The sequence below is a fragment of the Protomyctophum bolini genome (genome assembly GCF_963924005.1).
Source record: "Protomyctophum bolini genome assembly, chromosome: 15".
NCBI lineage: Eukaryota > Metazoa > Chordata > Actinopteri > Myctophiformes > Myctophidae > Protomyctophum > Protomyctophum bolini.
Window position 1 is genome coordinate 40,430,391 of NC_137876.1, and position 26,652 is coordinate 40,457,042.

A 26,652-nucleotide genomic window follows, 5' to 3' on the forward strand; every position below is an offset into this window, starting at 1 on the left:
TTATACCACCAACTTAAAGTGACACCTCAAGGCTCTCCACAAAGAGATATACCGTAAATCCTCCAATAAACTCCTCCTTTCTATTCATTACCGGGCCCCTATTAATCACCGGGAATGGCGTTGAATTAAGTATATAAATTCCGGCTTCCTTTTATGAGCCGGGTTTTTTGCGTTTTGTTTTTTTCAAGTGCCATATCTGTTACTTTCGCTGCTCTGGCTGGCTGTGCCTGCCTGTCAAGTCAGCGTCCACTGTCCAGATGCCGTGGCCGCGGTGCTCGGCTCGCACACAATACAACAACAAAGTTAACTTCGGGAGAGAACGCCAATAAGCAAGCATGGCCCCCCTGTTGATGGCCACCGACAATAAAACTACCGGTAATGAGTGCAGCGGTCTAACTGCGGAGGAGGGAGGGAAATTACACAAACCCAAAGCAAGTGAAATCTATCCCACAGCCTACTAGGCTACTACAATGAGTGAGTAATGAGTTTGTGACACGATGTGCTTGCGCGCCCGCAGATCTTCCCTTCATGCAACGAACGTTGGTTCTATAAACGGCAGATGCACCATGCGTCGTTTTATGGATCATAGAACGAACGTACCGGTATGCTGTTAGCTTGTTGCTAACGGGACCCCCCCCCCTCTCTCTCTCTCTCGTTGAAGCCTTTGATTTTTACAGTCTATAGTTGGATGAGGATCATCACTGCAGTGTTGCACTGTTCTGATTTGATATTACCGGTATATGAAATAGCCTATCATACATTTTATCTTTGTTATTATTTGCATCTGAACTTGTACTGTGGTAGTCTATCTCAGTTTAAGTTTTATATACCGGTATATTTGTGACCAGATTTGACTGAGGGACTGCCATTGTATTTGTTTTCATGTCATATGAAAGCAGGGAATCATATAGCTTCAAATGACAATGACAACCTGTCAACCTTGATTCCAATGCCAATGTATTAATACCTGTACGCTATAGACATTTTTAATTTTTTGACTAAAACTGGACTAAAACCTTTTACTAAAATGACTAAAACCTTTTACTAAAATGACAAACTGACTAAAACCCTTAGGAGTTTCCGTCGACTAAAACTATCAAGGATAGAAATTACTAAGACTAATTAAGCATTTTCCCAAATGACTAAGAGTGACTAAAACTAATAAGCATTTCGTCCAAAAGACTAAGACTGACACAATCAAAAAATACCTGCCAAAAACAACACTGGTATACAGTGCACAAAGACGTGACAGAGAAAGAGGACAATGATGTATTTGCATTTATGCTGGGGGAAGGTGTGGGGAAATGTAATGTTTTGTTTTACATATGATGTATATTTTGTGTCAAATGACCCTTGTCTTGTAGCAGCGATGGTTGAATGAGTGAGAAGGAACGGAGGTAGGCAGGCAGGTTGCAGTCTTACGAATCCAGCTTTATTGTCAGGATTCACTCAGTACAACAAGGCAGAGGCACGGGCTGAAGGCCCCGTGCCCTCAGTTCGGAGTCACATTGTAGTAGCCAATCTATGTGAACACAAAACAGTGGTCCCAAACATTGCCATATATTCACTTCACAAAGTCCCCCCTCCGGATTCAAACAGGCTGCCTCCTCTCTTATGGGAGCCAATCAGATTGTTGCTTTTACCGGATCTTCCTGTAAGAGGTAGGCGGGACGTCTGGCATGTAGCTCATGTGGCACAGTGACTATACGGTTTATATCAATAGGACTAACTAAATATCAATACTATATTATAAAGTATGCAGAACCTTATTTAACACATAATGTCACAAAGGTAGAATGTAATATATTATTAACAGGTCTAACTGATTCAATCACAAATACATTGTAGGCTAGAGAACAGAGCAGGAAGCTCCCTGAACACACAGCTGTTGGATTGCAGATTTCATCAAGATTAGAACTGTCCCGTGACCCCTGGGGTCTTGACAGCTCCTAACAGAGACATTGTATGTACAGGACTGATTGTAAATAACTCTACGCATATTACTCTTTCTATGAAGTTACCACAGTTTGCATGTTCCAACTGTGTCAGCCCGTGTACCTTATCTGATCCATATTCATCACATAAAAAAACAAGATAAGATCACAATAAACTATTACGGTAGTCAGTATTCTATCATGTCATGTTGATATTGTCAGATTGTGTAATTCCTCTGCTTTTGCATCATTGGTCATCCTGGATTAGACTGACTGATCATATGTCTTAAACTAAAGGCTTTCCACCTGTATGAGTCCTCATGTGTACATTTAGATCAGCCATATAAATAAAGCCTTTACCACATACTGTACAAGTATAGGGTTTTTCACCTGTATGAATCATCATGTGTGCTTTTTTATTACCCATCCGAGTAAAGCCTTTACCACATACTGTACAAGAAAACGGCTTTTCGCCTGTATGAGTCATCATGTGTCTTTTTAGATCACCTGTCGTAGTAAAGCCTTTACCACAAACTGTACAAGAAAACGGCTTTTCTCCTGTATGAGTCCTCATGTGTATTTTTACATGAGCCGTATCAATAAAGTCTTTACCACAAACTATACAAGAACACGGCTTTTCCCCTGTATGAGTCCTCATGTGTATTTTTAGATCACCAGTGTGAGTGATACCTTTACCACAAACTGTACAACAAAACGGCTTTTCACCTGTATGAGTTATCATGTGTACTTTTAGATTTCCCTGGCCTTTAAACATTTTGCCACACTCTGTACAGCAGAAAGGCTTTTCACCTGTATGATTCCTCATGTGTGTTTTTAAATTACCCGTCTGATTAAAGCCTTTACCACAAACTGTACAAGAAAACAGCTTTTCACCTGTATGAGTCCCCATGTGTCTTTTTAGATTACTCTTCTGATTAAAACCTTTACCACAAACTGTACAAGAGAAGGGCATTTCACCTGTATGAATCCTCATGTGTGTTTTTAGATTACGTGTGGTAGCAAAGCCTGTACCACATACTGTACAAGTATAGGGCTTTTCGCCTGTATGAGTCATCATGTGTGATTTTAGTTTTCCCTTTTGATTAAACATTTTGCCACACTCTGTACAACTAAACGGTTTCTTCCCTGTACAACTAAAAGGTTTCTTCCTTGTGTGAATCATTGAGTGCCTCTTCAGATGTTGCTTTAATTTAAACATTTTGCCACACTCTGTACAAGTAAAAGGTTTCTTCCCTGTGTGACTCCTCATGGAGTCAGTTTGTTTAGATGATTTCAGGTCCTGGGACAGCTTGCGCTGTCCTCCCACATTCTGTGTGTTTTGTGATTTCAGTGTGTTTAAAGCTGACTGATCTCCCCTAGTCTCCTCCCACTCATCACTGTCTTCAGTGTCAGATTCAGAACAGTGTGAAGAGAGGAGCTGCTCATCACTAGTTGGTTGTGATGTTCCACAGTCCTCCACATCAGCTTGTGTTTTCATGTTTTCAGTTGAGATGCCGGCTAGAGGCTCTGTATCTCTGTTTTCATCATAATCTTCACCTTTCACTGCTAGTAATGTCAACGTTGACCCACCAGCCTCTTCTGCTCTTTGAAGTAGCTCCTCCTGTTCTTCTTTAATCTGTGGAGATTGTGGTTCCTCCTGGACCAGACTGGAGCTCCTCTCCTCTTCAGGTGGAACCTCCTCTTTACACACAGGGACGTGCAGAAAGTCTAAGAAAAAGAATACAAAGAGACTCTATAAAGGTTTGAATCTTCAACCTTCGTACCTCAGTGCAGAGTAGTGGATGGAAAATGTATCAACAGAATACTCTTTGTCCACGTATTCCACATTTTAAATGTGATTGTGTGCTGACTGACAAAACAGTAAACTTGGATGGCTGTGTTTTGCCACCAGGCGCGTAAGGGCCATGACGCAGACAGCGCAATTTCATTGGGGCACACGGCCGCCCACCGTGCCGTCAGTAAGATAAAATGATAAATACATACAGAGATGCAAAGAGTGTTGAGTTGACCAACATCTGGCGGAGCCCAACAGCTCTAGTGGAGTGTGTTTAAGGGCCCTAGACGGAGGTCTCCGTCCTATTAATTAGTACGGTGTGATGCCCTGAATGGAGCTCAATCGCCCAGGACGAAGTTCACCATCCAAACAAAGTTTGATCCAAAAGACTAAGATTATTGATATGAAAACCGATCGCATCACTCTAAGGCCTAAGAGCGCCTGTTGCGCAATTATCGATGTTGCACAACAGTGGGACGTCATCAAAAATGTTCCTCCCGGTTTAGCCAACGACAACGAAAATCTTAAAATGTTAATAACTTGCAATCTAAATCATCCCGTCCAATTCTAAGAAAATATCCTGTGTTAGACGGGCCCCCGCTGTCCAGTCAGAGTGTTTTGGCTACATTTACCTGCTCCAGCCACATCTGGTATAACTTCCGGCCAGTCTGTAAAATTGCTCCGTTGCTATAAATCGATTGTGCACTATAATTGAATGGATTAAATAACCCCGGGCCATTAGAGTGTTTAATAGGACGGAGATTATTGATATCAAAACTGATCGCATCTCTGTGTCTGTTGTGCAACATTGTGTCTGTTGCGCAACAGTGAGATGTCATCAAAAATTTCCCCCCCCTGTTTAGTCGACAAGACCGAAAATCTTAAAACGTTAATAACTCTTGATCTAAATCATTCCGTCCAATTCTAAGCAAATAGTATGTGTTAGACGGCCCACCGCGGTCCAGTCGCTAGTCGCGGTAGAAATAATCACACCTCCCGTTGTTGTCGATCAGCTCTAGAGTGTTTTGGCTACATCTAGCTACTTCAGCTACATCCGGAATAACATCCGCAATGACCAGCCTGCGTGGTTACGTCGCTGTTCGCCACGTATCGCTGCAAACTGAGGTAGGCTGACTAGGCTACTGTCTGCTTCAACTTCACTTATATCCAACTGTGATCTAGTTGGAATCTACAAGCCCACAAGGCATCATGGATGTGCCATGCTGTGGGCTTGTAGATCGACTGCGTTTGGCGTGACACCGTCGTACGACCAGGCACGAATCAGGAATTACAATCTTTGAGTCGCACTGCATAATGTGCCAATAATCTCAGTACTAAACTGTCACTGGGCCCTGACCCCAGAGCAGGCCCTGGCTTTGCTGAGTTAACAAAGAGGTGTGAAATGGGACACATTGAGTAGAAGCACCAAATGTCTAACTAAAACTACTACAAGTTATAATAATCCATAGAATGTCTAATTATTGTAAAGCAGCTAGTAATGTCATGGGTTGAACTGATCCATAATCTTGAAGTACAGTCATACAAAGGACTATGAGGGGGTTAAAATGTCCTTTCTCAAGGAGCTTTCCCAAATCTTGCTCACAGAGGGGGATCTGATAAGGAACAAGGAATTCTCACACAGGCCAACTCACACAGCGGGGGTGGGCACATCTCCAATGTCCACATGATCAGCACACGGCGACCACATGTGAGTGGATTCACTTCCTTGGTACCACAGCCCAGGCTTCCTAGAGCTGACAAACAGCCAATAACAGGAAGAGCTGATGCAGAGTGTTTAGACCCACCCTGGAGGAAGGTCTAATAGAACAGAGGTTTTAAAAAGGGCTTGCAACATGTATAATGCCAGATTCTACCAAAAAGACGAGCCTCCCAGTACTCAAGGGGGCTGCCCGCTGGTCCGACCTCCTGTTGGTCCTACCGGTCGGACCTAAGAGAGCCCCTACCATTCCCCATAGCCCGACCTCCCGTTAGTTCGACCGGTCGGGCAGTTCGCACTAAAGGGACGTCCCGTTGGTTCGACCTCCCGATATTCCGGCCACTGTCAAAACAGCTTTTTCAGAGCGCATTAAATGTCTTGTAATGTCATGATGTACATGTCTTGCGCGGAGATATCAGAACCGTTCAAAGCTGCTTTTTCAGAGCGCATTAAAGCAGCTAATCAATAGCTCATAGGCCGCCTGACATTGCATTCGGATTTGATTTAGGCTACGCACTGTGAATGTGTTCAGAATGTGCGCACCGAAAAATAGCCGATCTGCAATCTCACAAGCATGCATAAGACAATTGCTGTCTGTCTGTCTGTCTGTTCCTTTATTGATTCCCGTCGGTAAATTCATGTGCCATAGAAGGCTATACATACATGGGCTATATATTGTCAATATAAAATGGAACGGATCGTACTGCCCTCTGCCAACGCGCGGTCTTGAGTGCTGCCTGCATGTGGTCTCTCTCTCTCTCGCTCTCTCTCTCTCTCTCTCTCTCTACATGTCTTGTAATGTCATGTACATGTCTTGCGCGGAGATATCAGAGCCGTTCAAAGCTGCTTTTTCAGAGCACATTAAAGCAGCTAATCAATAGCTCATAGGCCGCCTGACATTGCATTCGGATTTGATTTAGGCTACGCACTGTGAATGTGTTCAGAATGTGCGCACCGAAAAATAGCCGATCTGCAATCTCACAAGCATGCATATAAGACAAGCTGTCTGTCTGTCTGTCTGTTCCTTTATTGATTCCCGTCGGTTCATGTGCCATAGAAGGCTATACATGTATACATTGGCTATATATTGTCTATATAAAATGGAACGGATCGTACTGCCCTCTGCAAACGCACGGTCTTGAGTGCTGCCTGCATGTGGTCTCTCTCTCTCTCTCTCTCTCTCTCTCTCTCTCTCTACTCATCCGATCATTTTCTAAGTTACATGCCATTCAAAAAAATTATCAGACGAGTCTGTCAAATGCACACCAACTGTCTTGGATAACTTGGATAACCAAGTTGTAGACATGCTTGAGATCGCAATGAATCGTTAACAGTAGTATTAGATTAGATATATATTCATTATACAATATAATAAGATTCAAAGACATGCTAGTATGTCTGTCGTCTTGTTGAATGAAACATTGCTTTCTGTGCTGAGTTTGATGCAGTGATCTGAGAGAACAAAGTTTGCATGCCAAAACACGTCAGGAAAAAGAAAATAAAATCTATAGTATGGCAATGGCAGCCAAACAATCTGGAATGACGATACCTCATTCTGACAATAAGAGATTATCCATAATTGTTTTGCTAAATCCGGTGTATTAGCTGTCCATGGTGCTGAAATAGGCTACTCAAGTGGTTTCTTCATGGTTCAATAGCACACTATATTAAAATGGAAATAAATAAATAGAGAAGGGGTGTTATCATTATTCTCCCAAATCGGTAACATCTAGGTAAAAATATAAAATCATAGGAGTGCTCTTGGCCGGTTATGCATCCATGCTTTCTGTGCGCCCCTCGCCATTTGCTTTTCGCGTGATATGGCAATCACTTTTACGCACAGCACCTATGTATTAATTTGTAGAGGGAAATCTCTTTACGCATGAATAATTTGAGTGCAATCACTTTTACGCACAGCACCTATGTATTAATTTGTAGAGGGAAATCTCTTTACGCATTGATAATTTGAATGCAATCACTTTTACGCACAGCACCTATGTATTAATTTGTAGAGGGAAATCTCTTTACACATAAATAATTTGAGTGCAATCACTTTTACGCACAGCACCTATGTATTAATTTGTAGAGGGAAATCTCTTTACGCATTAATAATTTGAGTGCAATCACTTTTACGCACAGCACCTATGTATTAATTTGTAGAGGGAAATCTCTTTACGCATTGATCATTTGAGTGCAATCACTTTTACGCACAGCACCTATGTATTAATTTGTACAGGGAAATCTCTTTACGCACAACACCTAGAGGGCAATCACTTTTACTCACAAAACCCAATTTGAGTGCAATCACTTTTATGCACAGCGCCTGTATTAAGTATTATATAAGGCGAGCATCTCGTGGCAGGAATTTCTTTCCAAATCAGCCATGGCATACGTCGTATAAGGGAGGGAAGGTGCTCATACATGATGGGTACCGTTATTGTAAAAATAAGGCGAAGGGAGAAAAGATTTATTGGCGATGTTGGAGGAAGGGCTGCAGTGGATGGTTGCAGACACAGGTCTTTGACCTGGACGAGGAGGGTGCCAATATCCAGGTGCCAGGATATTTATATGGATGGCACGTTCAAAAGTTGCCCCAGGCCCTACGAACAGTTCGTCACAATCCATGGCAACTATCTGGGCAGAGTGGTGCCGTTGGTGATGTGCCTAGTGACCGGCAAGACTGTCGGCCAATACAGGCAAATCTTGGCCCATGTCAAACGCAGGGTGCGTCGCGTGACAGGGCACCAATGGAGACCCAAAGTCTTTGGCGACGGGGCCAGGAGCTCAGTCTTGCAGGCCCATATGGAAGGCACGACAGTGTGCAGCGATGCATCAGAAAATTCATGGCGATGGGGTACCTGCCTCTGGCTTTGGTCCGTGAGAATTTTCACCGTCATGCAGCATCGGCGCACACTGTTAGAGTGAGACGGCGCTACCCTAGGCTGGCTGAATTCATTCAATACTTGGAGTGAAATTATATTGATGGAAACAGCCAGTTCCCTCCAAGGTTGTGGAACGTTTTCACCAGGAACTCAGACAACCATACCAACAATCATGTCGAGGGTGAGTTTGAGTAAACTTTGCGCACAAATAGTTAGCCTGTATATAGTGACGTTTCGGGTAGTTCATTTAGAAAGAATTACAATTACGTCTTAAATCATTGCATTTATACATTTGCATTGGCTATTTGCAAAAGATTGTTATGTAATTTAGACATTTTAAAACATGAAATGGTACATTCTGCATAATGATTAAACTTTCACTTTACTTAAGTATATTTGAAACCAATTCGTTGTTTTGTAAGTTTACTCACGTTATTTAGGCTAATTTGATTTGCAACGGAGTGTTTGATACTTAATGCGATACTTTTTCCACCACTGTTCATCCATTGTTTTTATTGTTTATAGGTTTTCATCAGAAGTGGAATGCGGCACTCCAGAGGCAGCATCCATCCATCCATCTGGATTTTCCTGCGCCAGGTGAAGGACCAACAGCGGCTGACGGAGGTCCAAACAGCAGCTGCTGAGAGAGGGAGGCCAGACCAACACAGAGGAGAAAATGGAGGCGCCTGGAGGAGAGAATTATGCGTCTGAAACCCGACTATAATCAGGGTGTCCGCACACTGGATGAATAATACTGATCCAGTATTCACTTCACAATTTCATGTGAAAGAAATGCATTTTTTCGTTATCGTTTATCGTTATCGTTTTCTTCTTTTAAGTTTCATCATTTCATCAAAAAGAGTGGCAAGAGCTATATGCCAATTATTTTTATTTTAGAGACTGTTCCATGCAGAATTCAATGTGAGCGCACATTGTAGTTTTGAGTGGATAACGCACCAGAGTGTGGTGGTCACAAAAAAGTATTTTTTTGTTACATTTTATTTAACAAATGTTGTGATTTGTGTGTATATAAAAGTTCATAATATATGATTTGTCTCTCTGCTTGTATTCAGTTTCAGATGATTTTACAGATCTAGTCATTAAGTAGTTGTAGTTAAATGCTCATGTGTTTCTCACATGTTTTATCGCAAGGTGGATTTACAAAATAATAGCCTATGTGGTTGTGCATCCATCGTACATTAATCACATATAAACACCCACCATATTTATAGTAGGCCTAATGTCTGACCTAATCAAATTATAGCCCATATAGGCCAATACATTGCAATCAATGAAACGGACACTGCATGCCAAGGAGCAGTGCACGCGCCGTCTTTCCTGCGTTGATAGACGCCCAATTGTTTCCATTGGGGAGGGGTCCTTATGGATAATGATATAGTATAGGCTATAGGCCTATACGCAACCCAACACGAATACATGCAGCACTCAGGGAAGACCGCGCGCGCATCGTGTGCCTTGGCAGAGGGCAGTACGATCCGTTCCATTTTATACAGACAATATATAGCCTATGTATGTATAGCCTTCTATGGCACACATTTACCGACGGGAATCAATAAAGGAACAGACAGACAGACAGACAGACAGACAGACAGACAGACAGACAGCTTGTCTTATGCATGCTTGTGAGATTGCAGATCGGCTATTTTTGAAGAAACCACTTGAGTAGCCTATTTCAGCACCATGGACAGCAAATACACCGGATTTAGCAAAACAATTATGGATAATCTCTTATTGTCAGAATGAGGTATAGTCATTCCAGATTGTTTGGCTGCCATTGCCATACTATAGATTTTTTTCTTTTTTCTGACGTGTTTTGGCATGCAAACTTTGTTCTCTCAGATCACTGCATCAAACTCAGCACAGAAAGCAATGTTTCATTCTACAAGACGACAGACATACTAGCATGTCTTTGAATCTTATTATATTGTATATGAATATTTATCTAATACTACTATGTTAACGATTAATTGCGATCTCAAGCATGTCTACAACTTGGCCAGTTATCCAAGACAGTTCATGGTGTGCATTTGACAGACTCGTCTGATTATTTCTTTGAATGCATGTAACTTAGAAAATGATCGGATGAGTAGAGAGAGAGAGAGAGAGAGAGAGAGAGAGAGAGAGAGAGAGAGAGAGACCACATGCAGGCAGCACTCAAGACCGCGCGTTGGCAGAGGGCAGTACGATCCATTCCATTTTATATATACCGGTAGACAATATATAGCCTATGTATGTATAGCCTTCTATGGCACATGAATTTACCGACGGGAATCAATAAAGAAACAGACAGACAGACAGACAGACAGCAATTGTCTTATGCATGCTTGTGAGATTGCAGATCGGCCATTTTTCGGTGCGCACATTCTGAACACATTCACAGTGCGTAGCCTAAATCAAATCCGAATGTAATGTCAGGCGGCCTATGCGCTATTGATTAGCTGCTTTAATGCGCTCTGAAAAAGCAGCTTTGAACGGTTCTGATATCTCCGTGCAAGACATGCTTTAATGCGCTCTGAAAAAGCAGCTTTGAACGGTTCTGATATCTCCGCACAAGACATGTACATGACATTACAAGACATTTAATGCGCTCTGAAAAAGCTGTTTTGACAGTGGCCGGAATATCGGGAGGTCGAACCAACGGGACGTCCCTTTAGTGCGAACTGCCCGACGGGTCGAACTAACGGGAGGTCGGGCTATGAGGAATGGTAGGGGCTCTCTTTAGTCCCACCGGTAGGACCAACGGGAGGTCGGGCCAACGTGAGGTCGGACCAATGCCATGTTACCGTACTCAACTGAGGAAGAAAGGGACTTCGGGCGGGGACATGGTAAATAATGATTATACTCTGCCTGCTATTTCTGTTCAATATCAATGATTAGAACGTATTAAGGGAATGTAACGTAACAAATGTATATATTCTTTGTTCCTATCTGTTTCAGGTTTAATATCTAGCCATGCTACATAGCTATGCTAACTAACTAAGCCACTATGCCTACAACTAGCTAATACCTGACACTAACATCAGTCCAACTGCCTATAATTGGTTATAATAAGACACTTTTCACTGTCGTAAATAGCTCAATTAATCTGTTATTGTGACAATCTAAAACCAGGACTAAACAAAAGGTCAATACTGTGCAGATTAGCCACTACGGATGTGTTTACTAAATGTTGTTTGTTGTATCACAATGAATTAATAATAAAGTTATAAAATACACTCTGGTCGTACTTAAGTATTTCGGTGTGAATATTGACTGCGCTCTTCCGAGTGATCCCAAATATGGGCTTCTTCTGCCTTAAGCAAAGCGTGATACCCACGGAATGCTAGAAAGATGTACACACACTGAAAGCAAGAAAATGGCCATGGGCCAAATAGCAGCCGGAGACCTGGTCTCAAAACGTAATGCAACAGCCCCAGTTTGGCTTTGTGCCCAACGCGAATGGAGACCCAGATGACCTGGACAGGCCAGTATGCAAGGTCTGCTTGAACAGAGTTAAGGCTACCGACGGCAACACGTCCAACTTAAAAGCGTATCTAAAAAAGAAACACCCGCTGACCTATAAGAGGATGTATCTCACGGCTCCAACCAACGTGGGCAGCCGCAAAACACCTACTGCAGCTGTTGGATAGATGGGAATCTCAGCTGCTTTTGCCAAATACACGCCATACAGCCAAGACAGTAGAAGGTGGAAGACATGCACCGCGGCTGTAACCAACTACTTGGCAAAGGGAATGGTGTCTTTCAACACAGTCGGAAAAAAAGAGTTCCAAAACATGGTGGGCAAACTGGATCCATGGTACGAGTTGCCCGATAGAAGGTATTTTTCAAAGACGGCTGTACCTGCCCTATACAATCAAGAGAGAGAGAGGACCTGCAGAAGCTGGTGTCGGGATCAGAGTTCTATTCACCGACGACTGACATGTGGTCAGCCGTAACATGGCACCATATATGTCGCTGCCATTCCATGCCATCACCCCGGAGTGGAAGCTAGAATCAAAGTGCCTCCAAAATAGCTTTTGGGGAAACGCTAGTTTCCTCCAAGCCCCAGGGCAAATTGGGGCTTGAAGGAAGAAAAGCTTGTGGCAATAACAACGGACAATGCCAGCAACATAAAGGCTGCCATTGCAAAACTTGAATGGCAATGGTTGAACTGTTTCGGCTACAACAAAACTTGGCTGTCACCAACTCAGTGGCACAACAGAAAAAGAGTGTGGATCGCACGCTTGTAGTTTGTCATTCAATCACAACTGGTGGCTTACACCCGCCGTGTAAGCCACCACACAGTGCTGACCGCAGATTGGTCCGTGTCCGTCTACTATTGACGTCCCCCCGGTCCTTCCCAGTTTAGTTCCGCCCTGTTCCTCAGCCCCGTCTCCACTGGGCTCAGACCACAACACGCACACACCATTCCTGTCCCAAATAACAATAACAAAACGACTAATTACATGACTCTGATCACTCCTGTTGACACCCATCCATACAGCCTCCCAACAATTATAGGCAAAAGGAATCCCCCTACAGTATCCATCCACCATCACCCCAAACGCAGTGCCAAACTCCACCGTCTACGCCCACTGAGCCGTGCCATTTCACCATCATCATCGACCAAATTAAACCTTGCATTACTTAACATACGTTCATTAACTAACAAATCCTCCTCTGTACATTACATTATTTCTGAAGAGCAACTCCACATTATTTTCCTAACTAAGACATGGCTCATACTCATACTAGCCCCAGCATGTCCTTCGAACTATAGTTTCACTCAAGCTAAAAAAGGAGGTCAAACCTCTGACAATTGGCAGCTTTAGATCTTTTGAATGTCATGCCACTATACTGGAAAATAAATCTCCCGTGCCTTTAATTAATATCTATCGCCCCCCCCCAAAGTCTAGTAAAGCCCTATTTTTAACAGAAATATCAGAACATTTATCCATTTGCTCCACTGACTATAACAGAACTCTCATTACTTGTGATCTAAATCTGCATCTGGACATTGTTTCCAACACCATAACTATGGACTTCATACAAATATTTGATTTTACTCAGCACGTTGTTGGACCAACACATAAGCATGGCCACACCCTGGACGTGGTAATATCTAGAGGCTTTAATATTACAATGGACAAGATTATGAATAGACCTGAGCTATCAGACCACTGCCTGACACCTGTTGTGTTTTAATATATAGTGCACCTATATGCATATATCCCGATGCTCTGAAAACCGCTGTAGTTAGGCCACTTCTCAAGAAACATAACCTTGATCCTGCTGTACTGGGAAATTACAGGCCCATTTCAAATATGCCCTTCTTGGGCAAGGTTCTGGATAAAATCATCTTCCATCAGCTGGAGGTTTCTACAGAACAATAAGGTTCATAATAAATTTCAATCAGGCTTCAGGAAAGGCCACAGTACTGAAACACTACTGAAAGTATCCGTTCTCCTTCTCCTGGACTTAACGGCTGCATTTATACGATTGATCATTTAATTTTAATTCACCGTCTGGAGCACTTGATAGGCCTGCGAGGCACGGCACTGTCCTGGTTTACCTCGTATCTATCCGATAGAAGCTAATTTGTTAATCTAGCCGAAAGCTAATTTGTTAATCTAGCCGAATTTGTATCAGACAAACACGGAATCAGCTCTGGTATTCCGCAGGGCTCTATCCTTGGACCTCTACTGTTCTCACTGTACAGTATATTCTGCCACTGGGAGAACTCATTAGAGCCACCCACTGAGTGAACTTTCACTTTTATGCTGATGACACCCAGCTTTATCTCTCTGTAGCCCCGGACAAGCCCTCTGCCCTAGACCCGCTGTTGACTTGTCTGTCCAGCATTAAATGCTGGATGAGTGAGAACTTTCTCAAGCTTAATGAGAACAAGACAGAGGTTCTCATAATAGGCTCTAGTGAGCAGAAGGAACTGATAAAAAACAGACTGTAATCTGACTGTAGAAAGTAACACTACGGTAAAGAACCTTGGGGTTATTATTGATTCTGATTTGAACTTCAATGCACACCCTTATGGCTATTGACGTAATTGACATACTGAATCAATAAATCCCTGATATGGCCACTGACGCTATTGACGTAATCAATTCCCTATAATCGGGGGCTTAATGTAATAAAATTTAGCAACTTTTAGCTTGTTTGGCTAACTGCCGATGTAATCTACCTAAAACCGTCCGAAATCCTCGCGTGCACGCTCTCGCACACACAGTCTTTATGTGCATCGCTGCATAAAATGCGATATTTGGGGCTTGATTAGAGCTTCATTTGACTTAGTTATAAAAAATAAACGATGACAGCTTAGCATCCCGGACATCTGACAACACAACACAGTTTAGAAAGCTATCGGATGTTGTGATCTGTTGAACGGGAAGTGATATCGCCAGATTCGCTCTATTTGGTCAAAATTGGCATAATGGTGAAGTTACTGCCACCATCAGGACTGGGTATAATACTATAGCATTATCATGTTAAAATGATATATAGTGTGTATGTCACGGATTTTTCTATTGGCATTAAAATGACAAATTAAACATATGAATAGTGCAGGTAGAAGGCACAATCCACTGTTAATTAGGGTGGCAATAAGCCAGTTAATCAGGCTACCAGGACGGCCTTCTTTCATCTGAGAAACATAGCACGAATTAGAGCCTGCTTGTCGCTAGAGAATGTAAAGACGTTGATCTATGCTTTTGTTTTCTCTAGACTCGATTACTGAAATGCCCTTTTCTCTGGCCTGCCAAACAAAACCACGGGCAGGCTACAACTTGTGCAAAGCAGCCAGGGTTTTTAACAAGAACAAAAATGAGAGAGGATATCACCCCAGTTATAGCCTCATTACACTGGCCCTCAGTTGGTTCTAGGATAGATTTTAAAGTCATTTTACTTGTATATAAAGCTCTAAACGGTGTTGCACCTTCCTACCTCCTCGACTGCCTACCTAGTTATGTCCCAGGCCGCCCTCTTAGGGCCTCAGGTGCGCGCATGCTCGAGGTGCCTAAAAAGATGGCGACCATGGTGAGGCTGCCTTCTGCCTTTACATCCCGACAGCCTGGAATAAACTTACGCTTCAGCTTAGACAGACTCCCTCGGTAGATAGACTCACCTTTTAACTATTGCTTTTAATTGAGTGTTCTTATTTGTTCTGCCCTTACTATACGTTTGGTGTACAGTCTGTATGGCTTGGCAGACAGCTAACAAAGTTCCCAATAAAGCTCCAAAAGGCAGTGACTTGGTTTAGGTTCTTTACTGGTGATAACTTAAATTTGTAAAACTGCAAAACAGAAAAAATAGAAAACACAACATTGGTGTCATATACTGTACAATCAAAAAACCAAACATTAGTTATTTGTATGCATCACACACGATTACAAAAAGAACATGTTGTACTCACTGTACTAAATGCATTCAACATTTTAGAAAAGATCAAACCAACTTACAAGCATATTGCTTTAAGAGCCAAGATATGCTTGAGAGCCATAAAGTTTAACAAATAACACACACACTTACAGACTTATCCTGTCCAAGGCCTGAGAGAAAGGGTTAACTCAACATGCAGTGAGAGAGAAATCTTGACAGTGTGCTGGCTTGAACTGAACTGACCAAACTAATCACCTCATTAACTACCCTGCTGAGGCTACCAGGTGCAGTTACTAATTAGGCAAAGGAACATTGTAGCTAGGCGGGAAATAGCTGTTTTCAATAAATGATAGTTCAGTTGGTGATAAAAGCATGAAATTCGGGACACCTTCATATGACCCTAATCGATAATCAACCTCGGGCCACGCAGAATTTCCATTTTTTTCAAGGTGGCCCACGAGTTTCAAAAATGGCTGCAACTGGACATACGTTTTGGACTATATCACTTCGCTGGGGCTGTAAATATTTTTTATTTCCACTCATTTTGATGTAAGATAATATGTTCTGGAGGTATTTCTACCAAGTACGATATAAAAAGTAACATTAGGTCCCAATATGGCGGCATGTTTCCCAAAATGGCTGCCAATAAACTGTATAAATGTACATCTGCTCATGGTTAATGCACAGTTGGTGATGCAAACATGACATGTGGCACAGATAACCTTTATGACACCCTAATTCATTATCAACCTTGGGCCACGCAGAATGCCTACATTTTCAAGATGGCCGCCAGTTTTCAAAATTGCTGCAAGTGGACCTACGTTTTGGACAATATCACGTTGCTGGGGCTGAATCTTTGATTTCCCCCTAATTTTGATATAAGAGAATATGTTCTGGAGGTATTTGTACCAGGTAAGATACAAAAATAACATTAACTGGTTCATGGCCAAGGACGTGTTTTTTGACGTGCTATCAACAAATCCCTCAAGGCCAAGGACGTTGTGGACGTGGTAGACAATAATTCCAAAAAAATTTAATAAAATTATCATTTTTTTCCGATTTTTTTGCATTTTATTTTTTATTTTTATGTAATCTACTAAAAACCGGCCGAAATCCGCGCGATCGTGCACTATCGTGCACGCGCGCCGTCTCTATGTGAATCGCGGCAAAAAAATCGGACATTTTGAGATCTTCTGGGCCTTTTTTGAGCTTAATTTGAGTAAAATAAGAAAGAGCTAATGCTAGTTTAGCAATGCGGAAGAGTCAGGGTATCTTCTGAGATGTCAAACTTTCACTTGTTGTTTACACCCTTGAACAGGAAGTGATGTCAAGAGATTTGACTCTAACGGCATTTTCAGCATAATGGTGCGTTCCCGCCATCTGGTGGCAGTTTTGGGTGTTACAGTTAAACTGCCGGATTATATATATATAATTTATTTAGACCGCTGTTTTTTCTTTTTGCATGAAAATGACGAATTAAGAAATGGGGCATTGGCCAGCATTGGCCAGCTTTGGCGACTTTTTGAATGGCAATCGAAAAATGTGAGATATGACCACAATGGCATGAAATATCTCATTTTCAAGCTGCATGTCTCTACTTCACAATGAAAGAAATTATGACTCTAGCATATTCCATTGTTTAGTAATAAGCATTTTAATACACCTTGGTTTTCAGTGAACAGTGAAACCAAGTTGTACTAAAATGCTTATAAGTCAACGAAGGAACATGCTAGAGTCATAATTCCTTTTTCATTGTGAAGTAGAGACATGCAGCTTGAAAATGAGATATTTCATGCCACTGTGGTCATATCTCACATTTTTCTATTGTCATTCAAAAAGTCGCCAAATCTGGCCTAAGCCACAAAAAGATGTGATTTAAGGCTGGGAATAAGAGGGTTAAGTTCCAATATGGTGGCATATTTTCCAATATGGCTGCCGATAAACTGTACTACTCATGGTTCAGCTCATGGTTAATCCACAGTTGGTGATACAAGCATGACATTTGGCACAGATCACCTTGTCCTTTATACCACCCTAATTAGTAATCAACCTCGGGCCATGCATAATTCCTAATTTATTCAAGATGACCGCCAGGTTTCGCCAGTTGAAATGGCTTCAACTGGGCCTACGTTTTGGACTATATCATTTTGCATTTTTCTATTATTTCCCCCTCATTTTGATATAACAGAATATGTTCTGGAGGTATTTCTACGAAGTACGGTCAGAAATGACATTAGGTTCCAATATGGTGGCATGTTTTCCAATATGGCTGCCGATAAATTGCATGAATGTACATCTGCTCATGGATAATACACAGTTGGTGATACAAGCATGAAATATGGCACAGATCACCTTTATACCACACTAATTGGTAATCAACCTCGTGCCATGCAGAATCCCTCAATTTGTGAAGATGGCTGACAGGTTTACAAAATCCCAAAAGCCCAATTGACAACTTGTTATTGTGTTATTGCAGTACCAGGGCACACTGGTTGACACTATAGCTGTGATACTGCTAAAATGCTGTTTAGCTTGCCCCAAATTAAAGTTAAACTGCTGCACCTGAATTGACAGGATGTGCCAGTGCGGGAGAGCCGAGCCAAGGAAGACAGGGCTTTAGTCTTTCGGAAGGTGTACAGGTGATCTTACTTGTTACTTGTGCAGGCAGAGCGTGCAAGTAATGTTATCAGTCAGGTGCTACGATGCATATGTCTCTTAGCAGCATATGATATGACGTCATATGTTGGCACAAAGCAGACCGTGCAGGTATGTTTTCCGTCATGCTACGAAGCATATGTCCCATGACGTGATGAAGATATGTACCAATGTCCCTTAGCTGTCATATGCTGGCACGGGACATACGAAAGCAGACCGTGCAGGTATATTTTCCGTCATGCTACGAAGCCTATGTCCCAGATATGTACCAATGCCAGGGTATAATTGGTTTACGATGGTGACGTAATGATGATATGTTTCAGTGCCTGGTGGATTCAAGGGACATACGCATCAAACCACCCGAGTAACCACATTATACCACTAACCAACTCAGAAATTACATATACATATACATATATATATATATATATATAGACATACAGTATGAGCATGACGTGGTGAATATATGTACAAATGCCAGGGTATAATTGGTTATCGATGGTGACGTAACGATGACATGTTTCAGTGTGGGGTAAACTAAAGGTAATGCCCCTATGTATACATGTATGTAATCTGACACCACTGCCATAACAAACATAAGTAATCATTACCATACTTCAAAATACTCCTTTTTTTCATCCAAAAGCAAGGTACGTACCTAATAATTCAATATAGCAAATCTTGTTTTACAGAGAGGCTGAGATTTGAAAGTTTGTAGCGGTCTACAGCACTGTGCAACAAGCAAGTAGGCACTCGACAGAGTGCAGTTCTAGTTAGAAATACCTCCAGAACATGTTCTCTTATATCAAAATGAAAAAAATAAAAACTACAGCCCCAGCAAAAGGATATAGTCCAAAACATAGGCACAGTTGAAGACATTACAACTGGTGAAAACTGGCGGCCATCTTGAAAAATGTAGGAATTATGCGTGGCCTGAGGTTGATTACCAATTAGGGTGGTATAAAGGTGATCTGTGCCAAATGCCATGCTTGTATCACCAACTGTGGATTAACCATGAGCAGATGTACAGTTATGTAATTTATCAGCAGCCATATTGGAAAACATGTCACCATATTGGAACTTAATGTTATTTTGATCTTACTTGGTAGAAATACCTCCAGAACATATTCTCTTATATCAAAATAATGGTGAAATCAAAGATGTACAGCCCTAGCAAAGTGGTATAGTCCAAAACGTATAGGTCCAATTGCAAACTGGCGGCCATCTTGAATTTTTTTGGAATTCTGCGTTGATTATCAATTAGGGTTCTATGAAGGTCATCTGTGCCAAATGTCATGCTTTTATCACCAACTGAACTATCATGTCCATTTCCCACCTAGCTATTGGTCTCCTTACACATTCAAGGCTTAAAGGTAAACTACATAGAAAGTAAGCAGCACATTATTCATATACTCACTGGTTTTATGCTCTATGCTATTGTTTTATTGTCATATTGCACTGCTTGATTTGCTGCCGGTTGTATGCCCTTTTTTAATTGCCTCAACCTTATTTTGTTTCTGTTTGTTTGCTGATGTATATGTTATTGCTGCCAACGAAAATTCCATATTCTAACGGATTTTCAAATCAAAAAAATAAATGAATAACTGAATATATATTAAGGTTCAAATTTTAACTCTGGGCCACATAACGTTAATCGGCGGCTTGTCTGGTGAGATCACAGAACCTTCAGTCAGAGGCAGAGAGGGGCACCCAGCTGCTAGCCTGGCTTGGCCAGCCTCATAGCGGGATTCACTGAAGATTCTTCCGGGGAAGAAACATCAGTGAACCCTCGCTATGAGTCTGGCCAGGCTGCAGCAGGAGAAGGAGAAGTCTCCCCTAAGCTTTTTAATCATATGACGGTGCAGGAGCCGAGTTAAAAGTTAAAATGCGTCGTTAATGCAATGCGTTGTGAGCTTGTAGATTAGTTATATTTGCCACGGGACATGCCGACACCGGCATACAATGAAGAATAAATCAGCTGCCTCGCACGGTCACACCGCTCCACTCTGCCTGCCTGTTGTTAACACCATGGGGCCACAGACAGCAGGCCCTACACAGGAAACAACAGGACATGGAACTACCAGATCACCGTCTCATCACAGTAAGATAGCTCTACTAAATAATAGTTTATTTGGCATAGGCCCAATAAGCCAATATAGCCCAATTCTCATATTTGTATTATTTAATGGTTCATTAATAAGTAGAGTAGGCCAGCAAACGTATACCTTTCACTTTTGTCACCGACAAAAGATGATTGACCGTATCCTGGAGCAGGCACCAGCTATTCGAGCAGTACTGTTGGAGGACAGGGCGGCGAAGGTGTCATTCACTTGGCAAGACACCGATGTCCTGACGGCTATAAACCAGGGGCTAAAACCTGTTGCGGATTTCACAGATATCTTGTCTGCAGAACAATATACTGTACTATACTGTACTCCACTGTACTGGGCTGTACTGTACTCTGCTGTACTGTGCTGTACTCCACTGTACTTTACTGTACTCCACACTGTACTGTACTCTACTGTACTCCTGTGCTGTACTGTACTACACACTACTGTATTGTGCACCACTGTACTGTACTGTACTGTACTGTATTGTACTCCGCTGTACTGTACTCTGCTGTACTCTACTGTACTGTACTGTACTGCACTGTACTGTACTGTACTGTACTGTACTGTACTGTACTGTGTTGTACTGAGCTGTACTGTACTGTACTGTACTGTACTGTACTGTACTGTACTGTACTGTACTGTACTGTACTGTACTGTACTGTACTGTACGTACTGTACTGTACTGTACTGCACTGTACTTCACTCCACTGTACTGTACTATGCTGTACTGTACTGTACTGTACTACACTGTAATGTACTCTGCTGTACTGTACTACACTGTACTACATTACTGTACTGTACTCCACTGTACTGTCCTGTACTCAGCTGTACTGTACTCCACTGTACTGTGCTGTACTGTATTCCACAGTACTGTACTCCACTGTGCTATACTGTACTTTACCCCACTGTACTGTACTGTACTGTATTACAATGTACTGTACTGTACTGTACTGCACTTCACTGTACTGCACTGTACTTTACTCGACTACACTGTACTTTACTCCACTGGACTGTACTGTACTCCGCTGTACTGTACTGTATTCCACAGTACTGTACTGTATTGTACTGCACTCAACTGTACTGCACTCAGCTGTACCAAACTGTACCGTACTGTACTGTACTGTACTGTACTGTACTGTACTGTACTGTACTGTGCTGTACTCAACTGCACTGTACTCAACTGTACTAAAATGTACTGTACTCCACTGTACTGTACTCCACTGTACTGTATTCAACTGTACTGTACTCAACTGTACTGTACTCCACTGTACTATACTGTGCTGTACTCCACTGTACTGTACACATCTGTACTGTACCGTACTGTACTGTACTCCACTGTGCTGTACTCCTCTGTCCTGCTCTCTTCTCCTCTCTTCTCTTCTGTACTGTACCGTACTGTATGGTTCGGTACCATAATGTACCGTACTGGACCCTAATGTATCAAACTGATCTGTGCCATACTGTACTATAAGTTACTGTACAATACTGTCCCATACTGTACTGTACTGTTCCATACTGTACTGTGATGTGCCTTACCATACTGTACAGTACAGTACTGTAGCATACTGTGCTGTAGCGTGCTGCTGTGCCATGTGTATGTGTGTGCGTGTGCGTATGTGTGTGTGCAGTGAAAAGGGGAGGTCCCGGGGAATGAGAAAGTTGTGATGTATTTGCATCACAGCGAAATGTACTCAACTGTACTGTACTCCACTGTACTGTACTCAACTGTACTATATTGTACTCCACTGTACTGTACTGTACTCCACTGTACTGTACTATACTCTGTTCTGCTCTCTTCTCCTCTGTTCTGCTCTGCTCTCTTCTGTACTGTACTGTACCGTACTGTATGGTTCGGTACCATAATGTACCCTAATGGGCCGTAATGTATCATACTGAACTGTGCCATACTGCACTGTATGGTACTGTACAACACTGCACTGTACAATAATGTCCCATACTGTACTGTACGCTACTGTACTGTTCCATACTGTGCTGTCCTGTGCATTACCATACTGTACAGTACAGTACTGTAGCATACTGTGCTTTAGCGTGCTGCTGTGCCATGTGTATGTGTGTGCGCACGTGCATGTGTGTATGTGTGTGTGTGCAGTGAAAAGGGGAGGTGCCGGGTAATGAGAAAGTTGTGATGTAATTTGCATCGCAGCGAAATGTTGCGCAATAACAGTGTGTCTGATAAAAGTAATATTTGTACAGTAAATATGACAGTTGCGTGGATGCAATGTAGTGCAGCTGGATTCTGGGAGCGTGCAGATTATTTTTTGCATGGAGAGATGTGTGCTAACAGTGTAGTTTTGTAGGAGAAGGAGCACGGATAAACGGCCATGTGCTTGTGTACCCCCTGTCCATTAGGGTAGAAGGATTAGGGTAGAAGGATATGGTGAACTTTACATTACAGATCAACACAATATTCAGTCACATAACTTTGAACTGCTCCTCCTCCAAAATAAATTAATACAAATCACACCTGTGTGAGGGGCGCACTTATAATCATACATCATATTCCGTGCTCAACCAATCAAATAATCACAAATGTCATCCAGGCCAATCACTTTAGGCAACTTCACTTTTACCTTCAATATGTACTTTGCTCAGCCAATCAAATCATCGCTATGGGGTGATCAGTGCTCAGGGTCTAGTGCATCTAGTGGTCATAGGAGGGTCTAGCGCCTCTAGTGGTCATAGGAGGGTCTAGCGCCTCTCAAAAAAAGAGGAAAAAGGTTTGCAAAGACTTTCTATAATGTGAAACAAAGGGAGGTGCGTGATCTAGATGTGTATCTAGACAGAAGCTCTTTGGTGAAACAGGTATAGGTCTACATAGACACAAAGTCAAAGAGATACTGCTTTCTCTCCCCAGTGACATAAACAGCAGACTTGTGTCGAAGGGCATTTTTCAATTCAGTCTCCTTGTTCAATGTTTTTACATTAGTAGTAATGCAGTTCTTACCTGAGGGAGCGTCAACCCCATCAGCCTCCTCTGGTTTTAAAAGTAGCTCCTCTTGTTCATCTTTAATGTGTGGAGGTGGTGGTTCCTCCTTGACCAGACTGGAGATCCTCTCCTGATGTTCAGGAGAATCCTCCTCTTTACACACAGGGAGGTGTGAGAGGTCTAAGAAGGAGGAGAGAGGAGGTAAGAACGAACTACTAGTATTAAGTGTGCATGCCGGTAGGCCAGTAAGGAGGGAATTACAATAGTCAAGTTTTGACTATTGACTATGACTGATACCATGTTACATTAGTGACATGCTGAGACTGAGGCTTTGCGCACCAAGAGAAAAGAAACGACAAGGAAAGGACAATATTTATCAGGCTTGTCATTCATTAATGCATCAAATACATAACCACGGCATGGCGGTATTGTGGTTACCGTACCCTGTCGTGGAAATTATACTAACACAAGACCACTTAAACTAAAAGATAAGGTGAGGACAAGATGAGATGAGGCATTCAGTTCAATTTAATAGAGATCTCCAGAGCACAACCATCTTCCAACTGAACTCTAGAACAATACGTTATATGTATGTCAATTTTATACAGTCTTACTCAAAGGAGGAGGAGTAACTGTTGGTCACATGACCAGACAGCTAGTCTCCATATCAGACAATGGGACAAATCTAATTAAAATGACAAGTGGTCGGAGTCTAGTAACCTTGGATGGGTTCGAATAAACTGTGATGAATAAACATGACCTATACAAAGACAGAAGCTGGGCTGGTGTTGTTACCCAGCTGGAGTCCAGGAACCGTCTCACCGACACTTTGGTCATAACAAAAGCCTATTGATGTGTCGAGAGAGGCCTAGTACTCATTGTAGACCACACCCAGTTAGACTAGACATCAGGATATGCAATTTACAATTAGTGGTGTGAATGCACAATTTCATATTTCCCATTACAACCCAGCCCTACAATGGATGGAGTTTAATGTTATTCCTGAGTATTAAAGGACAACAAATATGTCTTCTCTTTTTTATTCCTTTTATTATATTCTCTCTCTCTGGATGAATTTAATTATTTGTTCATTCTCACTAAACGTTTTACACAACAATTATTTGTAGTTACTACAAATAAATAATTGTTACTTTGCAGATTTGAATTAGTATGGTATTACAACACATTTCATACTGTGGTTATTCAAAAACGGCCAGGTCACAAGGTTAAGATTTGAATCGATGAAATTAAATCAATTATTTTGTTGTATTTACCTGAAAGAGTGTCACAGTGTAGTGATGTCAATGTTGACACATCAGCCTCCGCCTGTTCCTCTTTAATGTGTGGAGGTTGTGGTTCCTCCTGGACCAGATGTTCATCAGCAAACTCCTCTGTTGAGGCGAGGAAGACTATGGGAAAAAAATGAAATGAGGAAAAAAAGTGAATGTTTTTACTGACACTTTCTGTCTCTCTTTCTTCCACTGGGTTGCCATAGACTTATCGGTTGAGTAATTTAAAAATAATAATTCCACATTTTGGTTCAAACTGATAACTGTGACTGACTGGGCAAGGAGTCTGGGAGTCCAACGATCATTACATCCTGGTGTGAAAAAATTAAAAAAAACGTATAAAATAGAAGGTACAAAATAAAGGTTATGTACAGCCTGTGGACTAGTGGTTTCAACCAGTGGTCCGGGGACCACCAGTGGTCTTTGAGGGTGTTCCATGTGGTCCCCAGCTAAATGGTAGAGAGTTGCTGTTGATTAAACTTACACTACGTTTTAACAGCGGGCGACAGCCAGACGAATTTTCCGAAGGTGCATTATTTGTCAATGGGATCCGGCAACTACTGGCGATAGAGACGATAGCAGGCGAACAGGCGATGATCGAAAAGAGGGCGGAGGAACGTCGGACGAAAAAATAAAAATAATTCATATTTTGGTCGCCCGGCGATAGTGTGTGATAGCCAATGAAATTCAAGCGACGCTCGCCGTTGGTCTCTAAGGTCTCCAGGTGTTAAAACGTAGGGTTAGTGACGACATGGCACACTGACTATCAGGTAAATGAAAACATGGAACTTCATGTCCAAAAGGAATTGCCGGCCCCTGTTATAGATGGTTGAACCCAGTGGCGGAAAGTTCTTAAAATGGCAGTGGGTGACATTTCAGCATGATCAATGATCAACAGTAAAGAATTAAATTGTTTCAGCCATAGGCGGCTGGTGGATTTTACCTTTAGATAGGCTATAATTGCGTGGGGGACGACGACGCAGATTTATTCATTTATTTCCCCCAGATGGTCTAACAATGTCATGATTTGACCAATGTATTACCGATCTCGTACACTCACGAAAGCAAGATCCTTCACCTTGACTTGAACCGAAAACTGGTCTAGCAGTGTTTTTATTTATTTATTAATTGATTTATTTTACTTTTTGTGCCCAAGTTGGCACACCATAGAGGATGTCAAGGCAGATATATTCCCTAGGCTAACAGTGGTTCTCAAAGTGGGGTCCGTGGGACACAGCACACACACCTGCAGCGGTGTGTAGCAGTGTGTCCATCTCTCTCTGGAAGAGGCTGCACATGAACTGTGCGGCTGCGCTGAGGTGCTCCAACACAAACACCCTGAGCCGAACAACATCACCGCTTGTTGTGTGTTTCTCCAAAACACACAATATCTGCTCTCCTACCGACGTCATGTGTCCGTTTATCTCCAGCCGTACAGACTCCATTTCATTCGCTTTAACTGCTTTATGAGACATTCAACTTCTTTCAGAGACGTTTTAACTTATTTATGAGACGTTTTAACTAGTTTTATGAGACATTTGACCTCCTCTTGTTGTGAAACCGTCTCCGTTAGTTCGTTTGGAGAAACCTCTTGTCAACAGGAAGAATAAGAACTACACGACCTTCTACTTCCTGGTCAACACAGGATCCAGGGCACAGTGGCCTTAATGCCTTTCGCCCCCTGGTGGAGGAGGTGTGTAACTGTCGCTGATAGATTTAGAATAGACTAGAATAGATCAATGTGGAGAGAATGTGAATCAAAATAATGTTAAATAAAACCATGGATGGAAACATTAAACATATGCTATGGATATCGTTGCTGCCGGGTAGAAATCTATAGGGCTATGTCCAAAACTGTTACTTTTCAGGATTCAAATTCAAAAGCATGAACAATTCTACAAGCTCAAAACACTTCACTTGGAGAGTTTCA

At 42.1% G+C, this 26,652-nt stretch overlaps 1 protein-coding gene across 1 annotated transcript; it reads right to left on the reverse strand.

Moving 5' to 3' along the window:
• Positions 1-2,079: 2,079 nt before the first annotated feature.
• LOC308329271 (uncharacterized protein) lies at positions 2,080-26,277 on the reverse strand. The gene is made up of 4 exons (XM_080783493.1): positions 25,969-26,277; positions 24,708-24,842; positions 23,452-23,613; positions 2,080-3,662 (listed from the first exon to the last, which is right to left on the reverse strand). The coding sequence occupies exons 1-4, from the start codon at positions 26,195-26,197 to the stop codon at positions 2,221-2,223; spliced, it is 1,968 nt and encodes a 655-aa protein (XP_080639619.1). The 5' UTR covers positions 26,198-26,277; the 3' UTR covers positions 2,080-2,220.
• Positions 26,278-26,652: the final 375 nt, after the last annotated feature.